At 42.3% G+C, this 18180-nt stretch overlaps 1 protein-coding gene across 2 annotated transcripts in view; it reads left to right on the top strand.

Moving 5' to 3' along the window:
• The window catches only part of DLEC1 (DLEC1 cilia and flagella associated protein), a gene marked incomplete at its 5' end in the record, with an annotated part of 66398 nt that overhangs the window by 4526 nt on the left and 43692 nt on the right, over positions 1–18180 (top strand). For both annotated transcript variants that reach the window (XM_080825239.1, XM_080825238.1), the window contains 4 exons: positions 8677–8787; positions 10197–10384; positions 10605–10810; positions 11585–11663. In XM_080825239.1, the coding sequence (XP_080681365.1) occupies positions 8677–8787; positions 10197–10384; positions 10605–10810; positions 11585–11663 (584 nt within the window). The remainder of the gene's footprint in view (positions 1–8676; positions 8788–10196; positions 10385–10604; positions 10811–11584; positions 11664–18180) is intronic.

The following is an 18180-nucleotide window of genomic DNA, read 5'->3' as shown; positions in this document are numbered from 1 at the left end:
ACCCAATAGCCAGTGGGTTGTGTTCTTGGCTTTTAGTACTCCATGGGCCAGGGAAGCTAAGAAACACTGCAGTACTTAAGAGGGTTCCGCACAGCAAAATATCTATCCCAAGATGCGAATGGCTTCCTGTTGAGTAACACCATAGGTGCCCCATTAAGCTCAGGAGTTAAAAGTGATGAAATTACTTTAACTCCCTTTGGCATGAAGTCAGACTAAGACGCAGTGACTCACCCCACCCCTTAATCCCCTTCATTTCACTCACCACTCCACCCACCTCCCTTTGGGCAACGAGCAGTTTCTTCTCTGTATTTAAGAGTCTGTTTTTTTATTTGTCTTTTCTTCTTTGTTCATTTGTTTTGTTTCTGAATTTCCACATATGAGTGAAATCAAATGTTTATTGTAGCATTATTTACAACAGCCAAGATACAGAAGCGCCCAAGTGTCCATCAATAGACGAGTGGGTAAAGAAGATGTGGTACGTATATACGATGGAATCTTACTCAGCCATAAAAAAGCATGGATCTTGCCATTTTCAACAACATGGATAGACCTAGAGGTTATAATGCTAAGTCAGAAAAAGACAAAGGTCTTTGACTAACTTTGATGTGTTTTAGATGGTGTTAGAAGGGTCCAACTTCCTTCTTTTGCATGAGGAGATCTACTTTCCCCAGCATCATTTGTTGAAAAGACTGTTCTGTCCTCATTGAATGGTCTTGGCATCCTTGTCAAAAATCATTTGACCAGGGGCTCCTGGGTGGCTCAGTGGATTAAGCCGCTGCCTTTGGCTCAAGTCATGATCTCAGGGTCCTGGGATTGAGCCCCACATCGGGCTCTGTGCTCAGCAGGGAGCCTGCTTCTCCCTCTCTCTCTCTGCCTGCCTCTCTGCCTACTTGTGATCTCTGTCTGTCAAATAAATAAATAAAATCTTAAGAAAAAAGATCCTTAAAAAAATCATTTGACCACATATGTAAGGGTTTCTTTCTGGGCTTTTTATTCTATTCCATTTGTTTCTATGTCTATCTTTATGCCAGTACCATATTATTTTAATAATAATACCATGGCTTTGCAGTAAGTTTTTAAAATTTTTTTTTATTTTTAAAGATTTTTATTTATTTATTTGACAGACAGAGATCACAAGTAGGCAGAGAGGCAGGCAGAGAGAGAGAGGAAGGGAAGCAGGCTCCCTGCTGAGCAGAGAGCCCGACGTGGGGCTCGATCCCAGGACCCTGGGATCAGGACCCGAGCTGAAGGCAGAGGCTTTAACCCACTGAGCCACCCAGGTGCCCCATGCAGTAAGTTTTTAAATTAGAAAGTGTGACTCCTCTAGTTTTGTTCATTCTTTTTTTTTTTTTAAGATTTTTATTTATTTATTTATTTGACAGAGAGAGAGAGAGAGAGAGAGAGAGAGAACAAGTAGGTAGAGAGGCAGGAAGAGAGAGGGAGGGAGAAACAGGCTCCCCGCTGAGCAAAGAGCCTGACGTGGGGCTCGATCCCAGGACCCTGAGATTATGACCTAAGCCGAAGGCAGAGGCTTAACCCACTGAGCCACCCAGGCACCCCTTGTTCATTCTTTTTCAAGAGTGTTTTGGTTATCAGGGATCCCTTGAGATTCCGTATGAACTTTAGAATGGGTTTTTCTATTTCTGTAGGGAACATCATTGGGATTTTGATAGGGATTGCATTGAACCTGTAGATCACTTTGGGTAGTATTGTCATTTTAGTATTATGTCTTCCAATCCATGAGCATGGAATGTGTTTCCATTTATGTCATCTTTAATATTCTTTCAGCAGTGTTTTGTACTTTTCATTGTAAAAGTATTTAACCCTTTAGTTAACTTTAAAGTATTTTATTCTTTTTGATGCTACTTTAAATGGAATTGTTTCCATAATTTCCTTTCCAGATTGTTCATTCTTAATGGATAGAAATGCAACTGATTTTTACATGTTGACTTTGTGTCCTGCTATTTTGCTGAATTCATTTATCCTAACAGTTTTTATTTTGTTCTGTTTTATTTTGTTTGTGTGAGACCTTAGGTTTTTCTACATTTAAGATCATATCATCTGTAAACACATAAATTTACTTCTTCCTTTCTGATTTGGATTCCTTTTTCTTTCTTGCCAAATTGCTCTAGTTAGAACTTTTACCATTATGCTGATTGGACATAGTGAAAGCAGGCATCCTTGCCTTGTTCCTGATCTTAGAGGAAAAGCTTTCGGTCTATTATCATTGACTATGATGTTTGCTACTGGTTTTCTATCTGTGGCTTTTATTATGTTGAGGTAGTTTCCTCTGAGTCCTAGCTTTTTTGGTGTTCTGATCATGAAAGGGTATTGAATTTTGTTTAATGCTATTTCCATATCAGTTGAGATGATCATATGATTTTTTTTTCTTCATTCCACTACTGTGATGTATTACATTGACCAATTTTCATATGTTGAGCTACCCTTACTTTCTGGGAATAGATCTCACTTGGTCATGGTATATAATCCATTCAATAAGCTGCTGGATTCGATTTGCTGGTATTTTGCTGAGGACTTCTGCATTGAGGTTCAAAAGAGGTTCTGGGGGACGCCTGGGTGGCTCAGTTGGTTGAGCGGCTGCCTTCGGCTCAGGTCATGATCCCAGCGTCTTGAGATCGAGTCCCACATCGGGCTCCTTGCTCAGCAGGGAGCCTGCTTCTCCCTCTGCCTCTGCCTGCCACTCTGTCTGCCTGTGCTCGCTCGCTCTCTCTCTCTAACAAATAAATAAATTTAAAAAAAAATTTAAAAAAAAACAAAAGAGGTTTTGGTCTATAGTTTTTATGTAGTGTCTTTGTCTGGCTTTGGTATCAGGATAATGCCGACCTTACAGAATGAGTAACTCCATTTTTTTTTTTTTTAACTTAAGAAGATTTGGTATTAGTTCTTTAAATGTTTGGTGGAATTCACCAGTGAAACCACCAAGTCCAGGACATTTTGGCGGGGGAGACTTTTAATTACTGATTCAACCTCCTTACTAGTTATAGGTCAACACAGATTTTCTGTTTCTTCGGGATTTTGTCTTTGTAGGTGTCATGTTTCTAGGAATTTGTCCATTTTATCTAAGTTATCCAATTTGGTGATATAGAATTGTTCCTAGTACTCTCTTATAATCCTTTTTATTTCTGTGGAATCAGTGGTAATATCCCCACTTTCATGTCTGATTTTAGTTTTGGGGGACTTCTCTCTCTCCTAGTTGATCTAGTTAAAGTTTTGTCAATTTTGTTGATTCTTCTGAAGAACCAACATTTAGGTTCATTGATTTTCTCTGTCGTTTTTCTGTTCTGTATTTATCTGTGCTCTAGTTTTTGTTATTTCCTTTATCTAGCTTTGGGTTTAGTTTTTCTAGTTTCTTAAGTTCTCAAGCTAGGTTGCTGATTTGAGATCCTTCTTGTTTTTAAATGTGTTTATAGCTGTAACTTTCCCCCTTAGTACCACTTTCACCATGTCCTGTAAGCTCTGGTATGTTATGTTTTCACTTTCATTATTTGTCTCCAAGTACTTTCTAATTCCACTGTGATTTCTTCTTTGAGCTATTGGGTTGTTTAAAAGCGTATTGTTATTGTTTAAAAGGGCTCTGGTGGCTCAGTCAGTTAAGTGTCTGCCTTTGGCTCAGGTCATGATCCCAGGATCCTGGGATCGAATCCTACATTGGGCTCCCTGATCTACGGGGAGACTGCTTCTCCCTCTGCCTCTGCCTCTCTCTCTCTCACTCTCTCTCTCATGGATAAATAAATAAAATCTTAAAAAAATAATAAAATAGAAGTATATTGTTTAATTTCCACAATTTAGTGAATTTTCCAGTTTCCTTCCAGTGCTGATTTCTAACTCATCCATCATCCCATTGTTGCCAGAGAGGATACATTGTATGATATCTATTCTTTGAAATCTACTGAGATTTGATTTGTGGCCTTACCTATGATCTGGGAAATGTCCCATATGCACTGGAGAAGGACATTGCGCTGCTGTTGGGCAGTGTTCTGGGTCTGTTGGGTCTACTTGGTCTATTGTGTTCTTCAAGTCCTCTCTTTCCTTACTTATCTTCTGTCTGGTTTTTCTATCCATTACTGTAAAAGGGGTACTGAAGGCTCCAACTAGTACTGTAGAACTATTTGTCCCTTCAATTCTGTCAGTTTTTGCTTCATTATTTGGATGACCTGTCATTAAGAGTCTAAATGTTTAGAATTGTTATATCTTATTATTGTATTGAACCTTTTATTAATATATAATGTCCTTCTTTGTGTCTTGAAACCTTTTGATTTTTTAAGCCTATTTTGTCTGTTAGAATAGCCACCCCTTTTGGTGTTTTTGCATGGAATACTATCTGTTACTTTTTGGCTACTATTTGCATGGAGTATCTTTTTTCATGCTTTCCTTTACATTCTATTTGTGTCTTAGATCTAAAGTGAGTTCATTATAAACAGCATCTAGTTATATCATTGTCTTTTTAGCCATTCTTTTAGCCTGTCTTTTGACTGGGGAGTTTTACATTTAAAGTACTTATTGATAAGGAGGGACTTCTGTCATTTCGTTATTTTTTTCTATATACCTTATAGCTGTTGTCTTTTATTTCCTACATTACTGTCTTCTTTTGTGTTGTGTCAGTTTGTGTGTGCGTGTGTGTCTGTGAAGTATTTAAATTCCTTTTTAATTTCTTTTGTGCTTATAAACTCATTTCTTTGTGATTAACATAGGGATTACATTTAACAACTTAAAGTTATAACACTCTAATTTGAATTTATAGCAGCTTAACTTCAATAACATACAAACTCTGCTTCTTTATAGACCCATCTCCACCCTGTTAGGTTGTTGATGTCACAAAATTACATGTCACAGAATTGCATCTTTATACGTTGTATGCCCAGAAACAAACAATTTCTTTTCTTTTTTTTTAAGATTTTATTTCTTTGAGAGAGAGAGAGAGAGAGAGAGAGCACAAGAGGTGGGGAGGGTCAGAGGGAGAGGGAGAAGCAGACTCCCCGCTGAGTGGGGAGCCTCATATGAGTCTCGATCCCAGGACCCTGAGATCATGATCTGAGCCGAAGGCAGAGGCTTTAACCCACTGAGCCACCCAGGCGCCCTGAGGGCTGTACTTTCAAGGTACAGCATATCTGTGGCCCAGAGAGAGGGCAAAGTGGAGGATGTCATGGCTTCGAAAGGCGTTATGCTTATGGGGTCCTACTAGGGACCAGATGCTATGTAAGATGTTTCGTATAGGTTATCCCACGGAACCCTTCCAACAACCCTGTGAGGTAGGTTTCCTCTCCATTTTATAGCTGCAGGAACTATGAGAGAACGGATCAAATGACTTCCTAAACTCACACAACTCAGAAGGGCTGGGAGCCAAATTTGGACCTGAGTGAGTCTGCTGTCAGAGCTGGCCTTTCTCCTGGAGGAGGAAGGCTCGTTGAGCAGACCAGGCGGGGTGTCACACAGGTGTTGATGACTTCCCTCAGGGTGTGGCTCTGGGCATGAGGCCTGGAACTCCATCAGGCCTGCCCCTTCTGAGGCTCACCCCAGCAGACACTGAGTGTTCCATGTGTGATCCGTATCTTCTGTTCCCCCGCCTTCAGAGCAGAGTCGTGGATTTGGCATAGATTGTTGGGAGTAGATTCTTGGGGGGTATTATTGGTTGCCTGCTGTCGTCTGAGTCCTGGGAGTCCAACACTGTTCCTAGGATTCTATTGGCTAGAGATCAAGGGGGATGAAATAATTGTTTGGTTGTTCTTAAATAAAAATGAACTAACACACTGAGAACTGAGAAACCCCAGTCAGGGGAGTTTTTTGATGACCTTCATTTTGGTTTTTTTTTTTACCCAAGATAGTATTGTTATAATCAGACATTATCTGCCCTGGTTTCTCAGCCTTCTGCTAGTAATGTTTCTGTCTTTTATTTCAAAAGTAGCAGAATTAGAGATCTTGATCCAGTTCCTCGGACATCCCTCTGGTTCCTGCTTCTGGTTCGGGGAGGAGGGTGAGGTGACCCCAGGATCTCCTTTATACCTTAGATGATTGATGGTGATGACATTCCCCTGAAACTTTTCTTATTTGAGGTACAGAGGCAGCCTTTATCTGTTTGTTAATACAAATGTCACAAAGTCGAAAACATGTAAATTCTTCAGACAGAGGGGGAAGATCAGAACATCTTGTGCTTTCATTCCCTTCCGTTGTTGATAAATTGTCCACATTATCTCTTGGGGGAGTGGAACAGAGCCACACACAGGAGCATAGGGTCGCTGCAGGAAGCCCACTCTTCCCGGATGGAGGAGGCTGCTCACGGGGCCAGTGAGGGGTGTTCCAAGGCTCACATAGTCCAGGCCGGACATGGAGAGAGACTTTCCAAAGAGCTGACATACAGACTGCCCCGCGCTTCTGCAAACGTAACACCTAACTCTCCACAGCCTGGGGGAAGACTGCAGAGAGAATGGCGTCAGAAGACAGAGACCACATCTTCCCACATGGCCCTGCCCCTTGTGTGGAAGTTTTATCTTTTGATATTTCAAATAGGTCATCACCAAAGTCCTTGGGAACTGGGCTGGAACAGAACTTGGCATTCCTGCCACCCCCTGCCATGGTCTCTGTATTGCAAAGGAGAGTCTGGGGATTTCCCAGAATTCAGCTTTTCCTGATGGTTCCATGTTAGGTCACTGATGAAAGGCTCTTGGTGAGTTTTGGAAGGAGAGGTCACTATTCTCCAGCAGCAGTAACAGGCAGATGACTGAGAAGCTTCCAGAAAGCTTCTTGAGAAGCCCCTCACTCAGTGCTGCTGGCCAAAGTCAGTAGTGATAGTTTCCCTGACCTTCGAGCTCCCATTCCATAGACCCCTGCATCCAACCTCTTTATATATGACATGCAGGGAGTGATTTCTGTTTTCCTCACTGAACCCTGACTACAATAGGAACTAGCCAAACCTTGAAATTCCTCAATTAATAAATATCATGGGAAAAACATGTATTCTTCGCTCATCTCACCCTGGGTTACTGGAAACCTCCAAAGGGCAAGGCCATGTTGGTTAATGGAGCAAGCAACAAAGTCTGGAAACTTGTGAGTCTTCCATTCATCTTATTTATTCCTTAATTTTCATCCAAGTGTTAATATACATGGTTTTGAAAAAAACAAATAGTTTAGAAAAGCTTCTAGTGTCATATGAAAAGCCTCTACCCATGCACATCATCATAAATTTATCCAAACTCATAGATCTGCAACACCAAGAGAGAACTGTGATGTAAACTATGGACTGTGTATAAGAACAGGGTGTCAGTGTGGGCTCGTCAGTTGGAACAGATGTACCACTCTGGTGGGGCATGTTGATGGTGTGGGCAGCTGTACGTGCGTGGGGCCAGGAGCTCTATGGGATGTCTCTGGTCCACACAATTTTTCTATGAACCTACAAGTGCCTTAAAAAACAAAGTCTAGGGGCACCTGGTTGGCTCAGTGGTTTAAAGCCTCTGCCTTTGGCTCAGGTCAAGATCCCAGGGCCCTGGGATTGAGCCCTGCATCAGGCTCTCTCCTCAGCAGGAAGCCTGCTTCCTCCTCTCTCTCTGCCTGCCTCTCTGCCTACTTGTGATCTCTCTCTGTCAAATAAATAAATAAAATCTTAAAAAAAACAACAACAACAAAGTCTAGGGATACCTGGGTTCTTCAGTTAAGTGTTTGCCTTCAGCTCAGCTCATGATCTCAGAGTCCTGGGATTGAGTTCCACATCAGGCTCCCTGCTCAGCGGGGAGCCTGCTTCTCCCTCTGCTTGCTGCTCCGCCTGTACTCACTCTCTCTCTGACAAATAAATAAATAAAATCTTAAAAAAAAAAAAAAGACCATTGAAAAAAATCCTCCATGTCACCTCTCCCAGTCTCAGTCCATTGCCAATAGTAGCCATTTTTAATTTTCTGAATACTTCTAAATAATGTGTCTCTATTATTTTTTTCTTGGCTCATCAGCCATGGATATTAATGACTGACTTCTGGCTCTTTTAAATGAGATTCTATATCTCATGTGTCAGTGGGTCTGTTGGGGGTTGGCTGATCTACCTGGGCTTGGCTGGCTAGACCAGCTTCAAGCCGTGGGCCCAGCTGAACTTGGCTCCTTGCTACAAGTTAGGCTCAAGTCTGTTCCACATGGATTCATGCTGGAGTCCAAGATAAAGAAGCAGGAGCTCTTCTTGGGCAGGAAAGCTCTTCTCATGATGATGGCAAAGGCGCAAGAGAGAAGACTCAGCCATGCAAACCCCTGCCAGCATCTCATTGGCCAAAACACATCACATGGCCAGAGTCAAGGGTGAAGAAGTACTCCTGTCTCTAGTAGAAGGAGCTGCAGAGTCATATGGCAAAGGGCGTGGATACAGAGAAGGGTGAAGGATTGGGGCCATTTCTTTAATCTACCATACTTCCCTTAATTACATTTTATTAATAGACCTCTCCTTGAGTCACACAGTACTTTAGCTCAAATAATACCACAGCACAGCCTTACCTAATGGTTGGTCTCTGTGAAATGGCTGGTCAACTTTTGCTGATTAATTTCGGAAATCTCAAAATGACCACAGCATTCTCGGAAAGAATTTTGTGAGATGGTTTAGATTTGGAGGATGAAGAGGTTTGGAGTACAGGTTCTTCAGTGTCAGTCTGGCTTCATACACCTCTGTCCTTCTTCTCTTCTATGTAGCAAAGACTATGTTCAGATGGTGTGTGGACAGTGAGTTGCTACAGAAACACCATTTGATCAGCCCGGATGATTACTACAGTGACATAGTGCCATTTTGCTCTGCACCCAAAGGTAAGGCTTCTGTCCTCTGCTGGGACATGTGCTCTCATTCTGGGGAAGTTAGGATCGCGACCACACTGGCTACCTCTGCTGCCATTTCCTCCTTGATGTTTTAACCCTTTTTAATTTTTGATAGTGGTTCTTGGCAGGGTCCACTCTCAGCATGCCCCTTCCTCTCTGGGTTCCTCACCCCTGCAAGACAAAAGTCTCAACTCCTCCATGTGGAATTTGCGCCCTTGTCAGCTGTTCAACACCATGAGAGATGAAAATGTTTAGAAAAGTAGTTGAATAAGCCAAGAGAGGGAGGGACTGAAGGCAGATAAGTCAGGGAACAAGATCCTGCTGGAGTCAGAATATGGACCGTGCGGTTTTCCCATACTGCATGTAGGAAAAGAGCAACTTTACCTTCTTTGAGTTTGGTGGGAAGACTGGGGAGGGAGGCAGAGAAGGATGTGTATTTGTGTGTGTGGTGTCGGGCCAGTTCTCTGTGATGTGGGAGGCAAGATATTCTGAGAGTGAGTACGGTGGGAGCTGGGTTGTGGGTTTAAGCAGGGAGGTAGACTTTTGGGAGAGTCAGTGTTATGGATAGGGAGACATTGCTCCATGGATCCTGTGGCCACATATCCAGATGGCCCAGTGGTGCCAGACTTGGAGGATGAGCTCTCCAGGCACCCCAGTCAGTGGGACTATGATGATCTCTGAGGCTTTGGAGCTGAGAAGGCATTTGGGGTGTGAAGACTGGGATCCAGAGAATTGAGGATGCTCATGAGAACCGAGTTCCATTGATAATCTGAGCCATGTAGGGAAGGCGGCCAGAGAGAAGGAGCAGAAGTAAGCATTTCATGATATTAAGCCTCCTAATATTGCCAAGTTAATTGGGAATTTAGCATCTTATGCAGGTAAGTAAGGATAGAGTTAACATGTATTGAGAAGTTCCCCGGTAACTGTACTGGTAACTAGTTTCATTGTTAGCTATGAGTGATCTAGTACTGGTGCTGGTACCAGTTCTTGCTAGCAATGGGTGTTCTCCTTTAACCTTTTGGGGTTGATCTTATGGGGTTGATCTTAGAGGTGTAAAAAGCTAATGCAAACTTTGATTCCTCATGTGAGCTTTTCGAAAAGCAAGTTCGCATATGGGGTATGTGTACATGAATGAGAGACAGACAGACAGTAGTTTACTCATGTTCTTTGACCATGTTCGACAATCAAACAAATACGTAACCCTCTAGTCCTAAGTCTCAAGTACACAGAATAAGTTACAGGAGTAAGTTATATGCTACAGAGCAGTTATATCTAGTGTAGTGAATGTGAAAGCTGAGGAAAAGGTATCAAGCTAACTGTGGCTTTGGTGGTTTTATGGAGTCTTCTTAGAAACGACCCCTTCATCAGTGGTAGCTCAGCTCGATTCCTTGGTGCCATAGGCATCTCCATGCCCGGATGTTCAAAACTCACATTCAGTTGCGAGAAGCGCTCTGTCCCCAAGAAGAACCTGATTAAGAAGCTTGAGGCTTCCTGCAAGACGCTGACTAAGTCTGAAGACGAGTTAGACTACACCGTGGACAGCCTGACGGGGGACTTGTGTTCAAAGGCCAAGCGCAAGGCCATCAAGGTTGGAGTGGAAGTCCATGCGAGGTGGTGTGTGTGGGCAGCGGGCACGGGGAGGCGATGAGCGGAAGGAGTTCCCGGTGACACAGGAAATTGTGGGTCCACAGAGAAATAGGGAGGGGAGTTGGCACGGATTACCATTGGGTCACGGAGTTGACCCAGTGTCAGCACTCACAGTCAGTCCCCCGGCCCGTCACGGACTCTATTTTTTGTGTGTTTCAAAGAAGGCAGGTCCACCCAAAAATAAAAAGTGGATGAGCCACTTACACGTGCCCCAGAGAGAACTGGAGCGACTTCTGCTTGCCAGAATGGAGAGTCGGAACCACTTCCTAAAAAACCCTCGGTTTTTCCCTCCTAACACTCCCTGTGGAGGCAAGTCTCTTCTCTTTCCTCCGAAGAAGCCAGTCCTGGTGGGAGATCTGGAGCAGAGGTGGGTCTTTCCTGGACTTGGATTCGTCAGGAGGTGGGACCTGTGCGAGTAAACCCAGAAGGTCCTGGGTCTGGTCTGGACTTTTGGGGAGTGGAGGGACAGGATGTCAGTATCAGAATAGAGGAGGGCTTCAGGGCTCCCCACAGACTTGGCCTTTGGACAGCTCCCAGAGGCCTGGGTTTGTGCTTTCCTGACCTGCCAGTGTTGTTGAGGTATTGGGGGTTAGTGTCGCTCCCCTGCTTTCATCTGAACAGTCTCGGTCTGTAGCCATGCTCTTCCCTTGCAGTCACGTGTCTCGGAATAGGACCCTAAAAATAAAAATATTTAAAATTCGTTTAATTGAAAATAATACATATAAATTGTGAGTTTCTTCCAGAGAGGTCCTTTGGCTTATTTCATTAATTGTCCTTGTGAAGGGAATGAATGGCTTCATGGTTTCAGGGGACTTCAAACTCTTAACACTTATTAATCAAATGACATCATTTTTATTAAGAAAAATTGGACTCTTATATCCCAAGAAACACAACACCTATATTAAAAACCCAGTTAGGATAGCTTTCTACACTCATGTTGAAAATGAACCACAGCAGCTGCACATATCTTCATGAAGATTCTATCATCCGGTAAAATTATCCCATAACCTGCTTTAACAACAGGAACCAACCCAGTAAATGACATATTGTGATTATCCTTGGCAGTTTGGGTGTTTTTATTTTTGCACAAATCCAATGGGTAAAACTAAGAGCCTTTCTCCCCTCTTGTGCCCTCCCACAGTTGTGCTGATACTCCAGTGTTTCTAGCTAAGCCATCAATCGGATTTTTCACAGATTATGAAATTGGACCAGTTTATGAGGTAAAAGTCTTATTTCTTTCCAGCTCGCATTTCATCAGCTTCCTTACTTTTTGAAGTCATTCATGGAATTAAAGCCATATACAAAATTAGAGAAAAGACTGTAATAAACCCTTGCGTGCCCATCACCCATCTTCAGTAATTATCTGCTTCCTGCAAATCTGGTTTCACATATCACTCCCACAACTTCTCTGTGTGTGTGTGTCCATGTACACATGCGTACACTGGAAGTGTCTGGAGGAAAAGCCTAGACATCGGGTCATTCTTTAGTTAGTACTTCGGTATGTATTTCTAACAGGTAAGCACTTTTACAAAATAACCATTATCAGGATGCCTAGGTGGCTCAGTCGGTTAAGCGTCTGTCTTTGGCTCAGGTCGTGATCCCAGGGTCTTGGCATCGAGCCCCGCATCAGGCCCCTTGCTTGGCAGGGAATCAGCTTCTCCGTCTGCCTGCCGTCCCCCCCTGCTTGTGCTCACTCTCTCGCTGACAAATAAATAAATAAAAATCTTAAAAAAAAAACCACGATCATATCCAGGAATATTAACATCAATTAATATTGATTAGTATTAACCAATATCAATCCATGTTTGATTCTCCTCCATTTGTTAAAAAAGAGTCAGTTTACATTTGGTTTATTTGAATCGGAATTCAAACATTGCATTTCGGTAAAATATCTCTTTTTTCTCCTTTAGTGGATAATAACTCTTCCACCCTCTGCTAGTTTTTTCCTCCAAAGAGACTGTCTATGCTTCTGTGCACAGTGGGTGAGATTTCTGGTTCTACATCTTCACCAAGACTCAGTCTTTTTCATTTTGACCATTATGAAAGGTATCAGAGATCACTCATTGAGCACATTTTCTTGTGTCTATCAGCCATTTGGATATCATCTTTTATGAATTGTTTTGTGGCTTAACATGGGATCTGTCCTGGAAAATGTTCCTTGATGTAAGTGGGGTGTTAAAGTTCCCTGCTATTATCATATTACTGTCAATTTCTTCCTTTATGTCTGTTAATATTTGCGCTTATGTATTTAGGTGCTCCAATGTTGGGCATATAGACATTTATAATTGTTATATCCTCTTATTATATTGCTCCCGTTATTATTATGTAATAGTCTTCTATATTTCTTTTGTGATATAAGTATTGCTCTCCTGCCTTTTTTCTTTTTTTCCGCTTCCATTTGCATGGAATTTATTTTTCCATTCCTTAACTTTCAGTGTGTTCATGTCTTCATTCTGATGTGGGTCTCTTGTAGGCAGCATATAGAGGGGCTCTTGTTTTTTTATCCATGCGTCACCCAGTGTCTTTAGATTGGAGCATTTGGACCATTTGCATTTAAAGTAATTATCGATAAGTATTGTAAGTAAGTAGGTATTGTATTGTAAAGTATTACTGCCATTTTGTTTGTTGTTTTCTGGTTATTTTTGTAGTTCTTCTCTGTTCCTTTCTTCTCTTGCTACCTTTCTTTGTGATTGATCACTTTCTTTAATGTGAGGCTGGATTTTCTTCCTCTTCATTTTTTTATGTACCATAGGCTTTTGGTTTGTGGTTACTATGAGGTTCATATATAACATTCTAAGTATATAGCAGTCTATATTAAGTTGATGGTCACTTAAATTTGAACACATTGTAAAAGAACTTCATTTTTACTCTCCCCTCCACATTTATGTATATGTTATTGTGTTTTACATTACTTTGTGAGTCCCCTTAGCTGATTTTTAAAATATAATTGATTTGATTTATTTTGTCTTTTCAACTTCATATTAGCTTTCTAAGTGATGACTACACTACCTTTTTTGTGTGTTTCCTTTTACTCATAAAATGTTTTCCTTTCATAATTTTATTTCTAATTATGACTTTCTCTTTTCCATTTAAAGAAGAAGTCCCTTTAATATTTTTTCTAAGGCCTGTTTGTGGCAATGATCTCCTTTAACTTGTATTTTTCTGGGAAACCTTTTATCTTTCCTTCAATTCTGAATGATAAACTTGCTGGGTAGGATATTCTTGGTTGTCGGTGTTTAACTTTCAACACTTTGAATATATCATGCAACTCTCTTCTGACCCACAAAGTTTCCGCTGAAAATCAACTGATAGGTTTATGGGGGTTTCCCTTGTAGTAACTACTTGCTTCTCTCCTGCTGCTTTAAAAATTCTGTCTTTATCTTTAATCTGACATTTTAGCCATTACATGTCATTGTGTAGAGCTCCTTGGGTTCATCTTATTTGGAGCTCTCTGTGCATCCTAAACTTGGATGTCTGTTTCTTTCCCCAGTTCAGGGATGTTTTCAGCTATTATATCGTCAAGTAAATTTTCTGACCCCTTTTCTGTTCTCTTTCTCGTACCCCTATAATGCAAATATTTGCTCACTAATAACTGTCTGGGAGATCCCTTAACCTGCCTTCTTTTTTTTCTTTTTATTGTTCAGTTTGATTGTTCTTCACTACCCTGTTTTCCAGATTACTGATTATTCTGTAGCCACTAATCTGTGGTTGATCCCCTCTACTGTATTTGTCACTTCAGTTACTATTTTCTTCAATTCTGATAGATTCTTTTTCATATTTTCTTTCTCTTTGTTGAAGTTCTCACTGAGTTTCTCCACCCTTCTCACCAGTCTGGTGAGCATCTTTATGACCATCACTTTGAACTCTTTATCAGATACATTGTTTATCTTCATTTCATTTAGTTCTTTTCTGAGTTTTTGCCTTGTTCTTTCATTAAAACATATTACTTTTTCCTCATTTTGCTTGACTTTCTGTGTTTGTTTCTACAAACTAGGTGGAATAACTACTTCTCCTAAATTTGAAGGGATAATCTTTGTATGGTCATTACCTGTGTAGATTGTGTTTGCTTGACTTTCTGTGTTTGTTTCTACAAACTAGGTGGAATAACTACTTCTCCTAAATTTGAAGGGATAATCTTTGTATGGTCATTACCTGTGTAGATTGTGTGTGCCTAGTGATTGTAGAGTGTAGGAATGCTGACAAGACTGTCTTCATCTTTGGCTCTCCATCGTGTTCATGTTCACCAGATGACCTCTCTTGGGGTTATGTGTTGCGAGCCCCTTGGAGATTAATATACACACCTTAGAAATGCCTACCAAGGCTAGGATGGGGGGAGGCTTACTTTGGCCTCCCATGAATCTGATAGAGATACCAGTCTTTCCCCTTCCTGATGCACAGGTGGCACCACAAGATCTAATTAAAGTTAGCTGTCAATTAGGTGCTTGCAAAACCCTTTGATCTCACTACAGAGTCCTTCTGCATGTCTCTTTGCTTTATAAAATCTATGGACTAAGATCCAGACTTTGTGGGAAATAGCCACACAGCTGCCTGAATTGTTGCTCCCCTGATTCCCCCCCTGCCAGTAAGTTACCCTGAATAAAACTCTGTAAACTACATGGAGTCACCTGCTTCGTTTTATAGTCTCAAAGTGCCTTCTCAGTTTGGAAGATATTTTACTACCCCTCCTCCACCTTCTAATAGGCTGGCTGGCTGAACCTGGGGCTATCATGGGCAGGAGGACTTGACACACTCCATGCAGGAACGGTCCTGGTGGGATGGCTAGAGCTGAAGTGGGTGCAGGCTGGGATGATCCTGGAACTCTCTGTGCAGAGGGCACCTTGGCAGGATTGCTGAAGCTGAAGTGGTATAACCCCAGGGATCCCAGGGCTCTCTGTATAGACAGTGCCCTGGGAGGACAGCTGAAGCCGAAGTGGGTACAAGCTGGGTTTGTCCCAAGATGCAGGGGTGCCCTGGTACAGGAATGCAGCTGGAGCTGAAGTGGGCATGGATCAGGATGTCCTGGGTGGTCTACACAGTGGCACCCTTGCAAGGTGACTGGAGCCAAGGGTGGCATGGGCTGGAGTGTCCTGGGGTGCTTTGCACAGGGATACCATGGTGAGACAGCTGGTGCTGAGGCAGGCATGGACCAGGGGTCCCTGGGGCACTTTGTGCCAGGAGTTCTCTGGCAAGTCTGGAGCAGAGGTTGGTGCCAAACTGGAGCATTCCAGGGTGCTTTGAACTTGTATCACCTTGACAAGATGGCTGGAGCTATAGTGAGCACCGGCTGGGGTGTCCTGATGGGCAATGTGTTGGGGCCACCTTGGTGGGATAGCTTGGGCTGGTAGGTGCTAGGGACCCAGTGAGGCAGCAGGCCAGCTATGGTGCCCAGACCCTGCTCTCGTCTGGGCTATTAAGGTGAAAAGGGAATGTAAACTGTAGGGCTTGCCAGCTGAGGGGTTTCAGCAGCTCTCACTGCTCAGCAGAGTTCTAGAACCGGGTCTTTTATATTCTAGTTGCCCGTGCTTTCAGTATTGTCCCTCCCTGCTGCAGCTTGCAGCATTAGGGGTAGCGGTTCCCTCTGTGACTCTTTCACTCTTTCCCATCTCTTGCTGTTCCATCTATGTGGTGTCTATCTTGTATTGTATAGAAGCTGTACAGTTGGCCCTCGGGTGCAGATTTAGAGCACCTATAGAGGAGGTGAGTTCTGGGTCTTCCTACATTGCCATCTTGGACCAGAAATCCCTGTACCTGCTTTTTAAAAATGCCATATTTATTGAAACTGTAGTTTCTTACATCCTAGATTTGGCTAATTGCATTTTTTAAAACTTTATTTATTTATTTATTTGACAGACAGAGATCACTAGTAGGCAGAGAGGCAGGCGGGGGGGGGGGGCGGGAAGCAGGCTCCCTGCTGAGCAGAGAACCCGACACGGGGCTCAATCCCAGGACCCTGAGATCATGACCTGAGCTGAAGGCAGAGGCTCAACCCACTGAGCCACCCAGGTGCCCCTACATTTTTGTGATGTCATTAAACATGTTCCTTTATTCATATTTTCTATAAAATTATAGTTTAGATGTAGGTGTTTGATTAGATTCATGTTCAGTTTTTTGTGTTTTTTTGTTTTGTTTTGTTGTTTTTTGGTTTTTGGTTTTTTTTGGTGAGGGTAATTCTTTGGTGGTGCTCTGTATTTTTTATTGCATCCCATCAGGAGGAATGTATCTGCTTTTCCTATTACCAGTGAAGAATGGCTTCGGATGTTACGAGCCTGATCCTTCATGTATATAGTTTTTGTCAACCTTTCATATATTGGCTTTAGAAGCCTTAGATGATTGTTACCTAGATCCATTTTTTTTAAAGATTTTTTATTTATTTGACAGACGGAAATCACAAGTAGGCAGAGAGAGAGGAGGAAGCAGGCTCCCCGCTGAGCAGAGAGCCTGATTCGGGGCTCGATCCCAGGACACTGGGATCATGACCGGAGCCGAAGGCAGAGGCTTTAACCCACTGAGCCACCCAGGCGCCCCTAGATCCATTTTTTTTTAAACAAAATTAAGGGTTACAAAATGGTGATTTCTAATTCTGTTATTGCTTCTGCATTTATTAGCTGTGATTTTTTATTTAAAAAGAAACTTCACTTCATATCCCTTTCCCCCCTTCCTTATGCTCTCCTTAACCCTTTTGGTAACTATTTTTATTAGTTTGGGTTCTTCCTTTTTCCATTGTTTCCTTCTGGAATCATAAGTAAATATATGGGTATAGTTGAGCTCCCTCTCCTTACTGCCCTCAGCATCTTTCTAGTTTCACTTAACAGCATATCCACTGATTCCTCTGGGAGTAGTTGTAGAGACTGTCCTGATTCCTTTTTCACCAGTTTTCTTCATTTTTATGCTAGACTCCACTATTCTAGGGAATCAGATCAAGACCAACTTAGTAGTTGCCAGCTCTGCTCACCAGGTTTAATCATGACAGATCTCATGACAGATCCTTCATATATATGTAAATTGTATTTTACAGTTTAAGAGAACGTGCAGATCCATCATTCTTCTTTTAAAGATTTATTCATTTATTTTAGAGAAAGAGAGAGAGAGCCTGCAAATGAGGGGGGGAGCAGAGGGAGAGGGAGAGAAATCCTCAAGCAGACTCCCTACAATAGAGAATCCTGGCAGACACCACTTTGACCAAGTGATGAATTTTTTTTTTTTAAAGATTTTATTTATTTATTTGACAGACAGAGATCACAAGTAGGCAGAGAGGCAGGCAGAGAGAGGGGGGAAGCAGACTCCCCACTGAGCAGGGAGCCTGATGCGGGGCTCGATCCCAGGACCTAGAGACCATGACCTGAGCCGAAGGCAGAGGCTTAACCCACTGAGCCACTCAGGCACCCCCCAAGTGATGAATTTTAACATCACCACTAATAAGACACTTTGATATCATATGCCCCAAATATGACATACTGAGAAGGGCACATCACTTACCTGGTATTCTTGCAAATAGTGCATAACCTCAATCTAATCATGAGTAAACATTAGACAAACCCAACTGAATGCCATTTCACAAGGATATTACATAAAATAACTGACTAGTGCTCTTTAAAAGGCTCAAGGTTGGGGCGCCTGGGTGGCTCAGTCAGTCAAGCATCTGACTCTTGGTTTTGGCTCAGGTCTTGATCTCATGTTGTGGGATCGAGCCCCATGTGGGCCTCCGTGCACAGCACAGAGTCTGCTTCAGATTCTTTC

The sequence above is a fragment of the Martes martes genome, assembly GCF_963455335.1.
Source record: "Martes martes genome assembly, chromosome: 1".
Taxonomy (NCBI): Eukaryota; Metazoa; Chordata; class Mammalia; order Carnivora; family Mustelidae; genus Martes; species Martes martes.
The sequence above is the reverse complement of the archived record's forward strand: the minus strand, read 5'-3'. Positions and strand labels throughout refer to the sequence as shown.